The sequence below is a fragment of the Telopea speciosissima genome, chromosome 5 (assembly GCF_018873765.1).
Source record: "Telopea speciosissima isolate NSW1024214 ecotype Mountain lineage chromosome 5, Tspe_v1, whole genome shotgun sequence".
NCBI classification, from domain to species: domain Eukaryota; kingdom Viridiplantae; phylum Streptophyta; class Magnoliopsida; order Proteales; family Proteaceae; genus Telopea; species Telopea speciosissima.
The window spans coordinates 15,137,931-15,151,598 of record NC_057920.1 but is presented as its reverse complement, the minus strand read 5'-3'; the positions used below and the strand labels follow the sequence as shown (position 1 = coordinate 15,151,598).

At 40.2% G+C, this 13,668-nt stretch overlaps 1 protein-coding gene across 1 annotated transcript in view; it reads left to right on the top strand.

The window, feature by feature from the left end:
- LOC122661912 (transformation/transcription domain-associated protein-like) overlaps positions 1-13,668 on the top strand; it is a 96,722-nt gene that overhangs the window by 43,192 nt on the left and 39,862 nt on the right. The window contains exons 16-18 of the mRNA XM_043857423.1: positions 1,013-1,271; positions 1,359-1,581; positions 1,702-2,095. Coding sequence (XP_043713358.1) covers positions 1,013-1,271; positions 1,359-1,581; positions 1,702-2,095 — 876 coding nt within the window. The remainder of the gene's footprint in view (positions 1-1,012; positions 1,272-1,358; positions 1,582-1,701; positions 2,096-13,668) is intronic.

Below are 13,668 nucleotides of genomic sequence, written 5' to 3'. Positions count from 1 at the left end.
TTATTTTATATATATTTTTTATATATTCAGTCAATAGCTGTCTGCAACAGTATATTGTTGCTTCGGGTTCTCATGCAGGGGATTTATATCCACCATGTGATGGTTTCCATTTGAGTCTCTTACTCCCAAGGGTTTATTTTATCAACCGATCCTACTATCCTACCATCTGATTGATATATATTTTTTATATATTCAGTCAATAGCTGTCTGCAACAGTAAATTGTTGTCTCGGGTTCTCATGCAGGGGATTTGTATCCACCATGTGATGGTTTCCATTTGAGTCTCGTACTCCCAAGGGTTTATTTTATCGACTGATCCTACTATCCTACCATCTGATTGATATTAGTTTCTGATCTTCTAAATGTGGTGGTGGAGCTTTTAAAAGGTACATATTGGAAACCATTGAGTTCATCGATAGCTCAACTCAACTCAAACTAATCCTGACTCTAACTAAATGGGATCAGATACACCAGTCCTTTTTTCCCATTCAACTCTATTTAAATCCAAAGTTGGTGTCATCCCTAATCCATACATCTTTTCTCACTTCTTCTCCCTAAGTCATGGATCCAGTAAGGAATTATTTGATATGTAGTAGAGTGGTGAAGTGACCAAAGGGTAGACCAAAAATGACTCAGGAAGAAGTGGTAAGAAAGGATATGAATGGCTTGGGGAATCTGCTTTAGACAGAGTTGAATGGAGGAACAGTATTGAATGGCTTGGGGAATCTGGCTTTAAACTGAGTTGAGTGGAGCCCATTTAGTTGATGAAGGGCTTAGTTGATTTGAGTTGAGTATTTTGGAGATCTCAAAATTTTATTTTATTTTTTTATCAATTTCTAGACAAGGAAATCACTGCAGTGGAGCCCATCCATCAGTTAGTCCTTCTAGCACATGCACCGCTGGTGCTACCTGGCATTGACAGGCCATCTTTATCTCTAAATATAATTTCTTCGGCTAATACTAACTGTCCATGCAAGGTTCGTGATAGCTATGTAACCTTTTCTTACATTTAGGTTATTCAACAACAAAGGATGCCTAAAGACCTTCTGCAGACTAGCCTCCGACCTATTTTAGTAAATTTGGCGCACACGAAGAGTCTCAGCATGCCTCTTCTGCAAGGTCTGGCACGTTTGCTTGAGCTTCTCTCCAACTGGTTTAATGTTACCTTGGGTGGTAAGCTCTTGGAGCACCTTAGGAAATGGTTGGAACCAGAAAAGCTTGCTCAATGTCAGAAATCTTGGAAGGCTGGAGAGGAACCAAAGATTGCGGCAGGTATATCGTATAATGTTTGTATGTTTGCTCTCTCTGAGTTATTCTTTTGTTATTAATAACAGACCGAGGCTCTTGTTTCATGCACAGCTATTATTGAGCTTTTCCACCTGCTCCCTCCAGCAGCAGGGAGGTTCCTGGATGAACTTGTGACACTGACAATAGATTTGGAAGGTGCTCTTCCCCAAGGACAATTCTACAGTGAAATCAACAGTCCTTATCGCCTTCCACTCACTAAGTTCTTAAATCGATATTCAGCTGAATCTGTTGAGTATTTTCTTCTTCGTTTAGGCCAGCCTAAATACTTTAGGCGGTAAGGGTTAAATGAAGCTGCAGTGGTTTTACTTATAGTTACTAATTTTTTGTTTTGAAGCCAGTTGATTTGTTCTTTCCCCCCACTCCTTGAAATTTCATTTTATTGTGAACATTTCAGGTTTATGTATATAATACGTTCAGATGCTGGCCAACCCTTGAGAGAAGAACTTGCAAAGGCTCCACAGAAAATACTTGCAAATGCTTTTCCCCAATTCTTTCCGAAATCTGAAGGATCGGTGGCATCAGGATCAATGACTCCACCTGCTGCTTCAATGAGTGATGAAAATCGTGTTACACCTCTACCTGAAAGTCTTTCTAATCCACCTTCTGCAACCCATGGTGAAAGCTCAGATGCTTATTTTCAGGGACTTGCTCTTATTTCTGCGTTGGTTAAACTGATGCCTGAATGGTTGCATAATAATCGTAGTGTATTTGATACGCTGGTTCTTGTCTGGAAATCACCTGCAAGAATTGTTCGCTTACACAATGAACAAGAACAGAGTTTGATCCAAGTAAGTGTTCTCTCTCTCCCCCCCCCCCCCCCAAAAAAAAAAAAAAAAAACACACACACACACACACACACACACCCACACAAACAAAGCTTTGGAGATTTTTTTTATTTACTGTTCTTTTTCCTGTGTTCTTTAATGAGAATAGCTGGGTTTCTTTGCTTACTTCTATGCCAAAGAAGTATCTCATTCTAATCTCATTAGACATATGTTGCTGGATGCTTCATTCATCTTTTAAAATGTTCTCTTGGCAAACACTCCTTGGCCATATCTGCATTGGACATTGACACTTTTGTTTACCACACTTGCCTATACAATTATAGCATTGGTACAATCCTTTTCTGAGGCCAAAAGGCATATTAATTGTTCTTTGCCACTTCTTTTCTCCCTTGATTAGACTTTATTTGAATTAATTTTCCAAAGCTTTTCAATTTCTGGGTAATAAATCTTTAGCAATACTACATGATTCTTTCTTTTCCTATTTATAGTCCACATGTGTATAATATTTGTTAATTACTTGTTTACTGGTTTGAATGATTAGGTTTTTGAATATACTAACTAAAACTGTTTTTTCTACCTTTTTTATTCGTATTTTCTGTATTTGCTATGCTTTTCTTAATGGCTTTACCGGTCAGAGTGTTTAAGTTGCTTCCAGATTACGGTCTGTATATTGTGATACAAAGGCAACTTGTTCTGTTTGTTAATGCCCTCCCTTCATCCTTTCTCCCAGTTGTTTCCCTTGTAATTTAATTGATGTAGGGACTTTCATTTCATTAAAGGGAGAAAAATTGCTTAGAAGTTGGAAATGGATAGAATTTTAATATGGTAAATTCTTGGTAACAATTACTTATTCACAAGAGCCTTGGGGATCCTTTACTTTTTGCTTTAATTTTTTGTGTGGATTTTTTTAATATTTTGTAACAATATGTCTCACACAAAAATCTTTAAAAATTATGATCTTCTTTAACATCTTGTAACAATTTGTCTTACACAGAAATCTTAAGAAATTATTATTTTCAGCATGATCCACTAGCCAGTGCTATTGGATCCCTTCCATGATTTTGGTTATGATTCTGAATTTCAAAGCATTGGAATCAGGTGAATAAGCAATTGTCTTTTTGGGCTTTCTTACTCAAAACGATTCAAAGGTTTTTCTTCTTCCTTTTGTTCTTATGAGGATTGCAATTTTTTTATGAGTAACTAAATTTTATTGCACACCTGACCAAAAAACAACAATACCTGATTTATATACAAGGCATTAACAAATCCAAAAGATAACTCCTTTCAACACCTTAACACCTGATGCAATATCCTATTGATCTTCTATTCATATCTTTAGGTTTGTATTGAGTCTTAGTCTTCCTTTTCTGGTAGATAATAAAGTATTTTTTTTATTAGAGAGGTGGCATGTGGAATAATACGAGGGGTAAGAGCTTAAAGTTGACCAATGGGAAGAACTGTAATTCAATTATATTAGAAAATTAAATAAGTGGAAGTGCCAACCATATATAGTGCTCCTATTGACCGTTTATTTGGCGTGCTTATCTGCTAGAGTATCGCTAACCTAGGGTTATAGTAGATTGAGATGTTGAATACTAAGGTTTGAGCAATGTTTGAAATTTTGGCTAAATTTTGCCAAAATTACAAAAATACTTGCGAAACCAAAATGAAATAACTGTTGATATATAAGGTGCAATGTTCAAAATTTTTCTGAAATTACTGAAATATTGCCGAAACATTTGGTGCCATCGCCGGTCATTCCAGGCCTTCGCTTGGTTCCTTATAGTTACAGCCTGCCATTTCAGCCCTTGGGATTGGCCCTTGTGCCCCGTCATGGCTATTAGATCACTCTATGCTTGCTGCCCCGCCTCATGCTACACTAGTTCTTGGTATGTTTTAGTTGCTCCTTGTGAGGTACTTCTCCTACAACTTGCTGTGCTTATTTCATTGGCTCTATGATGGAAGATTTTGTTACTTCCCTTAGTACTGGGGGTGGGGCTTTGAGCCGCCTTGGCACTCCCCATTACCACTTTCTTCAGCCATGACCCACCAAGTTGAATGGACTTAACTATCTTTCATGGTCACGTTTTTCGGGGTACCTCACTGGTGACACCCCCTTGCCTACTGAGGCTTTTGCCAAGGAAAATTGGTTGGCTAATGATGCATTGATTATGTCACTTATGTTGAATTCTATGAAACTGTCTATTAGTCAAACTTTTGTTCTGTTGAATTCTGTGAAAGATTTATGGGATGTTGTAAAGAAAAAATATGGACAGACTAGTAATTATGCCCAGATTTATGAGCTTCACTATCAGGTTCGCGAAACTACTTAGAAGGAGCTGTTTGGTTTTGCCTATTACTCTGCTCCCAACACTTTATGGCAATAGTTGGACTTTTATCACCCTGTTCCCATGGCTTGCACCTCTGATGCTGACACATTCAAGGAGTGTGAGATGGAACAGGTTTATGATTTCCTAACTGGTCTCAACCCAGAGTATGATTAGATTCGTGTCCAATTGCTTAACAGAGACATTTTTCCCAATCTTCTCCAGGCTTATAATATTGTTCAGCATAAAGACCAACGTTGTTCAATCATGATCCCCCCTAATGCCCTTCCTCGTTTTGCCCTGGTGACTACCCCTCAGGCTTCTCTTGCTTCAGATTCTATTGGTTCTTCCACTAAACCCAGTTAAGTGCGACTATTGTGGGTGTCCTCCCCACACCAGAGAGGCATGTTGGAAGCTTCATGGTCGCCCTAAAGGAGGTGGGCGTGGTGGGAAATAAAACTCTACTTGGCCCCAAGCTCCTTTCTTTGAGACCACAAATAGCACCACTACTGCTCCTTTTTCCTTTGAATAGTTGGTTGCTCTCCAGCGTATGATGACTCAACTTGGCACTGCAACCCTTACCATGGTACCTATCACTTCACTTGCTTCCCATCTTGTCCAATCAGGTATATTTCTTGCTTCCTCTCATTTTGGCTCTTCGTGGCTTATTGATTTTAGAGCCTCTATGATCATATGACCAGATCCTCAGATTTGTTTCACACTTATAACCCCTGTTTGGGTAAGGACAAGGTCCGATTAGCTGATTATTTTCTCTCTGCCATTTTTGGTAAAGGCCCTATCTCTTGCACTCCTACTATCTCTTTATCCTCTGTTCTGCATGTCCCTAACCTATGTGCCGATGGTGCTTTCTATTTACCGTCTTACAACTGATCTCAATTGTTTTATTCCCTTTTATTTTATCCATAGTGTTTTTTAGGATCTAGTGATGGGGGCAACGGTTGGATACGGTAGGGTACGAGATGGCCTTTACTATTTGGATTCGAGTCTCACTATTGCTCCTCCAGTTTCAGCTCATATTATTCGGGAAGACAATGCTCTTATTCAGCTGCATCAATGGCACCATTGTCTCAATCTCCCTTCCTTTCATATTTTACGTTGTTTGTTTCCTTCTTTAGTTAAACACTGTAATTTGCACCGTTGTACTTGTGATATTTGTGAACTTGCAAAGCACACACGATGGTCTTGTTTTCCCAGTGATCATAAAATCATTGTTTTGTTTTTGTTATTCACTCTGACATATGGGTTCCTTCTAGAACTGTTGCTCGGGGTGGGTTTAAATGGTTGATCACTTTTATTGATAATTGTACACGATTGACTTGGATATATCTTCTCCGGACCAAATCCGAAGCTTTTTCTTATTTCTAGTCTTTCCACAAAATGTATCAAACTCAGTTCAATGCGCAAGTTAAGGTTCAATGGAGCGACAATGGGACTGAGTTCATTGATGGTCCTTTCCTCATTATCTTGATGCCCATGGCATCCTCTCTCAAAACTCATGTGTTCTCACCTCTGAGCAAAATGGTATTCCAGAGCGAAAGAACCGTCATCTTCTAGAGGTCACCCGCTCTCTAATGTTTACCACTTTATGTGGAAGTATCGACATAATTTCATAGTCATTCGGTCTGAATGCTACATGAAGAACATAAGCCAGATGACGGAACGGGGAGACCTAGGATGTAGAAGATCATAACATGAGTGATTCGGCAAATCTATCTTTCAAAATTCTATAGGGGCGATGCTGGTCTTATTGCTGCATTTCTTATCAATCGATTTCCTTCAAGTGTTTTCGGCTTCCAAACTGTTAATGTGCTTTGGGTACTGTTCACGTGAACAGTATCGTGAACAGTAACTAGAAGATGAGAGCTGTTAATCAGGGGCAGTTTGGGAATTTCTCTTGTGTGTTAGCTCTGCCTTATTATTAATAATATTGGTGAAGAGGGGAGAACAATTTCATTCGATAGTTCTCCCCAAAGGATTACAGCCACTTCTCTTCTTCTTCATCTTCTCCATTAAATCTAGTTTTATTTACATGGTATCAGAGCTATGATCTTAGGAGTCGATTCTACATCCTAGGACGTACTCGATTACTCTCAAATTGATCAAGACAGTGTTGCAGTTTTGAAGGCTTCACGTTTGGTTTTTGTGACCACAGTTTGAAGGGGCTGTAGCACCCTATGTTGTGTTTTGGTGGAGTTTGCTGAGACTGGTTCATGATTATATAAAGGAACCTAATCTCGATTTTGTGGTGATTGCTTGATATCGATTCAGGGTTTTGGGAGGTAATTATTTTTCGATTTCAGTTCTTCTTTTTGGTGGTTTGAAGGTTCTTTGTAAGGTTTTCCCTGAATCGATCCTTGTTGGATATTGAGATTGCATCGATTTTTTGTTCTAAAATCGATCTCTGAATTTTTCGTTTGCTGTTGGCGATCGTGTTTGCTTGCTGGTTCATCACTTTTGCTCAATTCACACAGTTTCAGATTTCTCGGCCTTCTACATCTTCCTCCACGGCTACTTGTGTCCAGACAGGTAATGCCACTGCGTGTTTCTCTACTTCTCGTCCCTGGATCATTGATTTAGGTGCTTCTGATCATATGTCTGGTGTGTTAGGTAATTTTTCTTCCTTTCGGTCTTCGGAGTCTAGTGTTACATTGGTTGATGGTTCCCTTGCCAAAGTCACTGGCACGGGTACTATCAACCCAACTAAGTCCTTGTCCTTGTCTTCTGTTCTCCATTTACCTGACTTCCCTTGTAACCTTCTTTCTGTTAGTAAAATTACTAAAGCCTACAATTGTTCAGTGACCTTGTATCCTGATTCTTGTGTTTTTTAGGATCTTATGACGAAGAAGAAGCTTGGTAGGGGACGTGAGCAAGGGGGGTTGTATCATCTTGAAGACTCTCCTTCAGTTGCTTATTCCAGTGTTTTGTCTCCACATCAAGTTCATTGTCGGCTGGGCCATCCGTCTTTGCAAAGTTTACAGAAGTTGGATCCTCGTTTTAGTTCCCTTTCTAGTTTAGAGTGTGAGTCATGTCAGTTTGGAAAGCTCCACCGTGTGAGTTATCCCCCCAGAGTCAATAAACGGTCTGCCTACCCTTTTTCTTTAGTGCATTCTGATGTATGGGGGCCTTGCCCTGTTACTTCTAAGATGGGATTTAAATATTTTGTTACTTTTGTCGATGACTATTCTCGAGTCACCTGGATTTATTTAATGAAAAGTCGTTCTAAGCTGTTTGCCATTTTTCGTGCATTTGTTACTGAAATTCAGACTCAGTTTAATAAGAATATTTGTGTTATACGTTGTGATAATGCCCTTGAATATTTTTCTGCTCCATTGAATTTTTTTATGGCTGACGTGGCATGTTGCACCAGTCTTCTTGTTCAGATACACCCCAACAAAATGGTGTAGCTGAACGGAAGAATAGACATTTAATGGAAGTGACCCGTTCAATTCTTTTTGAGATGAAAGTACCAAAAATCTTTTGGGCTGATGCTGTCTTAACTGCCTGTTTCCTTATAAATCGTATTCCAGCTTCTGTGTTACAGGGTGGGATTCCTCATTCTCTTTTATTTCCTACTGAACCTCTCTTTGTTTTACCACCTAGAATTTTTGGGTGTGTTTGCTTTATCCGTGACCATCGTCCAGGTCTGTCCAAATTAGATCCCCGGGCTATTAAATGCATTTTCTTGGGTTATTCACGCACTCAAAAAGGTTATCGGTGTTATTCACCTGTTCTTCGAAAGTAATTTGTCTCTGCTGATGTTAACTTTTTTGAGTCCACTGCTTATGATGATACATCTTTTGTTTCCTTGGAGTTGGATGAGGATCTTCCTTTATATGTGGTGCAACGTACTATTTCCCATGGTCAACCGGCTGCTGCTCTGTCTCGGATATTTTTGGTGGTATATGTAGATGATATAGTCATCACTGGTGATGATGTTGAAGGCATTAAGCAGCTTAAGTTACATTGGCAGTGTAAATTTCAGACCAAGGATCTTGGTAAGTTGAAGTACTTTCTTAGAGTTGAGGTAGCTCAGTCTAGTAAAGGTATTTCTCTCTCCCAGAGGAAATTTGTTCTTGACCTGCTTTCCGAAACAGGTATGCTTGGGTCTAAACCTTTGGATGCTCTAATGGACCCAAATTTGAAGTTGACAGCTGATAGTGGTGATGCTCTTGATGATCCGGAAAAATATAAGAGACTTGTTGGAAAATTAAATTATCTCACTGTGACTCGACCGGATATTGCCTTTCCGGTTAGTGTAGTAAGTCAATTTCTGTCCTCTCCTAGGACGTCACATTGAGATTTTGTGATTCGAATTCTGAGATACCTCAAGAAAGCTCCAGGTCGTGGTCTACTCTACACTGATCATGGTCATGGACGTGTAGAGGGATTTTGTGATGTTGATTGGGCTGGTTCTCCTGTGGATAGGAGGTCTACCACTGGGTATTGTGTCTTTGTGGGGGGGGGGAATTTAGTGTCCTGGAAGAGCAAGAAACAGCCAGTAGGAACAAGATCTAGTGCAGAGGCAGAGTATCGGGCTATGGCACAGGTTACTTGCGAGCTAATGTGGATGAAGCAGTTGTTGAGTGAGTTGAAATTTACGAAGGAGTTACCTATACAGCTGTGGTGTGATAATCAAGCTGCTATCCATATAGCTTCCAATTCTGTGTTTCATGAGAGGACGAAGCATTTAGAGGTTGATTGCCATTTTGTTCGAGAGGAACTACAAGAAGGTTTTATTGCTCCACAACATGTTCGTACAGGGGAGCAACTTGCTGATATTTTTACTGAGTCCTTGGGAAGTGTGAGAATTGATTATATTTGTGACAAGCTGGGCATGATTAACATCTATGCTCCAGCTTGAGGGGGAGTGTTAATGTGCTTTGGGTACTGTTCACGTGAACAGTATTGTGAACAGTACTATACACTATTCACATGAACAGTGTCATGAACAGTACTATACGTTGTTCACGTGAACAGTAACTAGAAGATGAGAGTTGTTAGTCAGGGGTAGTTTCGGAATTTCTCTTGTGTGTTAGCTCTACCCTATTATTAATAATAGGGATAGACCTGCGGTAGTTGTAAGGGCAGTATGGTCTAATGCTTTATTTTGGGATTATTATTAATAGATAGGGATAGACCTGCGGTAGAACATTCTGTTCTAGCCGCAGGTTCTCTCCCACCTTTGAGCTTGTGTGTTTCTCTTCTTCCTCCCTTTGTTTTCTTCTTCTTTTCCTGTTTCTTCTAAATCTGGTTGTAAGAATCTGTTATTCTAACATGGTATCAGAGCTTTTATAATCAGATTAGGTCCCTTCCACTATTTTTTCTGCTGATCTTCCTTTCTCAAATTTTCCATGTGGTGTGCAGCCAACTAGTGCTGCTTCTACCATGAATTAAAATCACTCCTTCCATTATTAATGAAGTGTTTTATCTCTACCAATACTGCTGATGCTTACTAAGTTGAAGATTGTACTGCCTATTACCAAGGACTGCAAATATCGATCCTAGGTAAAAACCCTAGAGAAATCGTTCTCCTCTGTGTGGCTGTGTTGAAGCTATGCTGATTGAAGACTGGTGCTGTGATTCTTGGTGATCAATTGCAGTTGTTTGCACACCAAATTACTTGTCTATGCTGCATAATTGAAGTGGATAACATTCTCTCTAAAACTGAGATCAATCTCCTCTTGAGCTATTCTTCACGATTTTTGTTCTGGCTGCTGTTGGGTTGTACCTTCTTCACTTATTGAAGCCTCTTATACTGCTGGAGTCAGTGTGTGTTGCTGCTCCTCTTTCACATCCTCAAAACCCTTGGCTGCTGCCTACCAAGTGTTTGAAGAATTTCCTGAATTAGTGTTGCTGCCCTTACTGTTTTGTTTTGAAGATCTTTTTCACTCATTATGGCTGACACAGACAACCACAGATAATGTTAATACGCAGATTACATCCATTCATAGTTGTCACGGCGATCCAAGTCGGTGGAGGGGTGTCACGTCGATATATCGACATGTCGCCCGAACGCCATGGCAAGCATGTCGACCATGTTTTATTTTTTATTTTCTCTATTTTTAATGTGTTAATAGATGTATACTCAAGCCATGTTTTATTTTTTCTCTATTGTTTCTCAAGTTTTAAGAAGAAAATTTAGAAATCGAAGAAGAAATCGAAGAGGGAAAGAAGAAATCGAAAGAAATCGAAGAGGGAAAGAGAGACAGGAAGAAGAAATCAAAGAGGGACGCCATGGCGTAGGTCGCCATGCAACCCTCTCCAGCGCCAGGATGCCATGGCGTCGCCATGACAACTATGCATCCATTAAACTCGAGGGGAATTCCAATTATCTTCGTTGGGCACAAGCTGTCCGTGTCTACATTATTGCCAAGGAAAAACTTAGCTATATTACTTCTGCTCCTCTGGCTCCAGACTCAAAGGACTACAGTACTTGGGTGAAGGAGAATGCGATTATTCTGATTTGGTTATGGAATAGCATGGCACCTAATATTGCTGCCAATGTCATGTTTCACACGATTGCGAAAGGAGTGTGGGATGACTTGAAGGAGACATATTCTCAAGAGAAGAGTATGACCCAGATTTATGATCTTTATGAGAAGCTATTCCAATTCCAATACGCTGACAAGTCACTTCAAGAGTACTACAGTGCTTTTAAGGGGATTGTTGAAGAGCTGAATGTATTTCAGCCCCTTACTACTGACATTGAAAAATTGAAGGTTCAACAGAATGAGTTCTTTGTCTCAAAATTTTTGGCTGGATTGAGTCCAAGTTTGAAGGCTGTGAAGGGTCACCTACTGGCTGGTGAATCTGTCCCACACTAAATGATACTTACTCTAGGCTGCAGCGCATTGCCTCTCCTAGTTCCAAACTAGACAACACTCCTCCCAAGGAAAACTCAGCATTCACTACTAGTAGAGACCGTGGCAAAGGCCGTAATTTAGAGGGAGGATGTGGTGCTGGTGGTCGTGGCTCAGGTGGACAGCATATTGACAAAGCTGCCCGGCAGTGTTCTTATTGTGGGAAACTCTATCACACTATTGAGACATGCTGGTCCAAGCATGGGAAACTAGAGTGGGCTCAACACTTGACCAATCATGTAGCTCCTGAAGATGGTACAGACATAGTTGCACCCAGTGATACTAAATCAGGTTCAGCTGTGGCAGATTCCTCTACTACTCTTCGTGATGAGGTTCATCAGCAGATGCGGCGCATAAAGAGTCTAGAGTCATCCACTTCCACTACTGGGGCGTCCACTTCCACTGCCACACTGGCTCATGCAGGTACACTTGCTTTTCTTTCCACCACTTCTACACCCTGGACTATTGATTCCGGGGCTTTTGCTCACATGACTGGTAAGTCATCTATTTTCAGTTCCATTTCATCTAATTCTCATATTCTCCCCCGTTATCCTTACCAATGGATCTTCTACACTTGTTACTGGGCATGGTATTGTTTGCCTTAACTCCAATCTTTCTCTTTCCTCTGTATTACATGTACCTCAATTTCCCTTAAGCCTTCTTTCAGTTAGTCAACTCACTAAAAATCTGAATTGCTCAGTAACCTTTGTTCCTTCTCACCATCTTTTTCAGGATCTTCACACGAGAAAGACGTTTGGTGGTGGGCGTGAGAATGATGGCTTATATTATCTTTATGATGCTGCCCCATGTGCTTCTGCTGCTGCAACTACTGTAGGTGGAGAGTTGTCATTCCAATGACATTATTGGTTAGGACATTTATCCTTGTCTAGGTTAAAAATTCTGTTTCCGCAATTTAAGTCTTTAGATAGGCTAGAGTGTGAGGGCTGCGAGTTGGGTAAACATCATCGTGCTTCTTATCCATCTCGTTCTGCACCCCGTAGTACTTAATTTTCTTTAGGGCGTTCGGATATTTGGGGTCCTTGTCGTGCAAGTAATAGACATGGTTTTCGGTATTTTGTCACATTTGTGGACGACCATTCCAACTTACATGGTTATATCTTTTAAAGGATCGTTCTGAGTTAAGTGTATTTCGCAACTTTTGCAATGAAATAAAGACCCAATTTAAATCTTCTATTCAAGTGTTTCGTTCTGATAATGCCTTAAAATTTGTTCAAAATGAAATTTCTTCTTTTTGTGATGATAATGGTATGATTCACCAAACCAATTGTTCCTATACCCCTCAACAAAATGGGGTAGCGGAACGGAAAAATAGACATTTACTTGAGGTCGCCTGTGCTATGATGCTTCATATGCAAGTGCCTAAACATTTTTGGTGTGATCCTTAATGCTTGTTTCTTGATTAACCGAATGCCTTCTTCTGTGCTTGCCGTTAAGTCTCTCTTCTCTGTTTTATTTCTGGACTTGTCGATTTTTAACTTACCACCTTGGATTTTCGGCTGTCTGTTTTGTTCATAATCTCCATCAACCAGGTGATAAGTTAGATCCTAGGTCCACAAAGTGTGTTATCTGGGTTACTCCCGTACTCAGAAGGGGTACCGGTGTTATGATCCCGTTACTTGGAGACAATTTGTTAGTGTTGATGTCACCTTCTTTAAAGGTACCTCCTACTTCTCTGATCACCCCACCGTGTCAGATAATCCTTTGATTGTGTTTGACCCTCCTCCCATACCTGTAGATGTTCCTCTGTCTAACCCTCCACTGCAGGTGTATCCTTTTCTTCTCTGATCAGCCCACCGTGTCAGATGATCCTTTGATTGTGTCTGACCCTCCTCCCATACCTGTAGATGTTCCTCTATCTAACCCTCCATTGCAGGTGTATCCTTTTCTTCACTAGAATGCCTTCCTCTATAGTGACTTACTTGAGGAGGTCCATATGGAGCAACCTCTAGGGTATGTTGCTCAGGGGGAGAATGGTGGACGTGTGTGTAAGTTGCACAAGGCTATTTATGGGCTAAAACTGTCTCCTTGGGTGTGGTTCGAGAAGCTTAGTGCTGTTGTGCCTGGTCATGGTTTTTCTCAGTGTTTTTCAGACCATTCAGTGTTTGTTCGTCGCCAAAGAGAGAAATTGGTTGTCCTTGTTGTCTCTGTAGATGATATCATTGTCTTAAGGAATAATGATGGTGGCATTAAGGAGGTAAAAGATTATTTACAGCAGCATTTTTAGACTAAAGACTTGGGTCAGCTTTATTACTTTCTTGGGATTGAGGTTGTTAGAAGCAAAAAGGGGATCAACCTATCTCAAAGGAAGTATGTTTTAGATCTCTTGGATGATACTGGTATGCTTGCT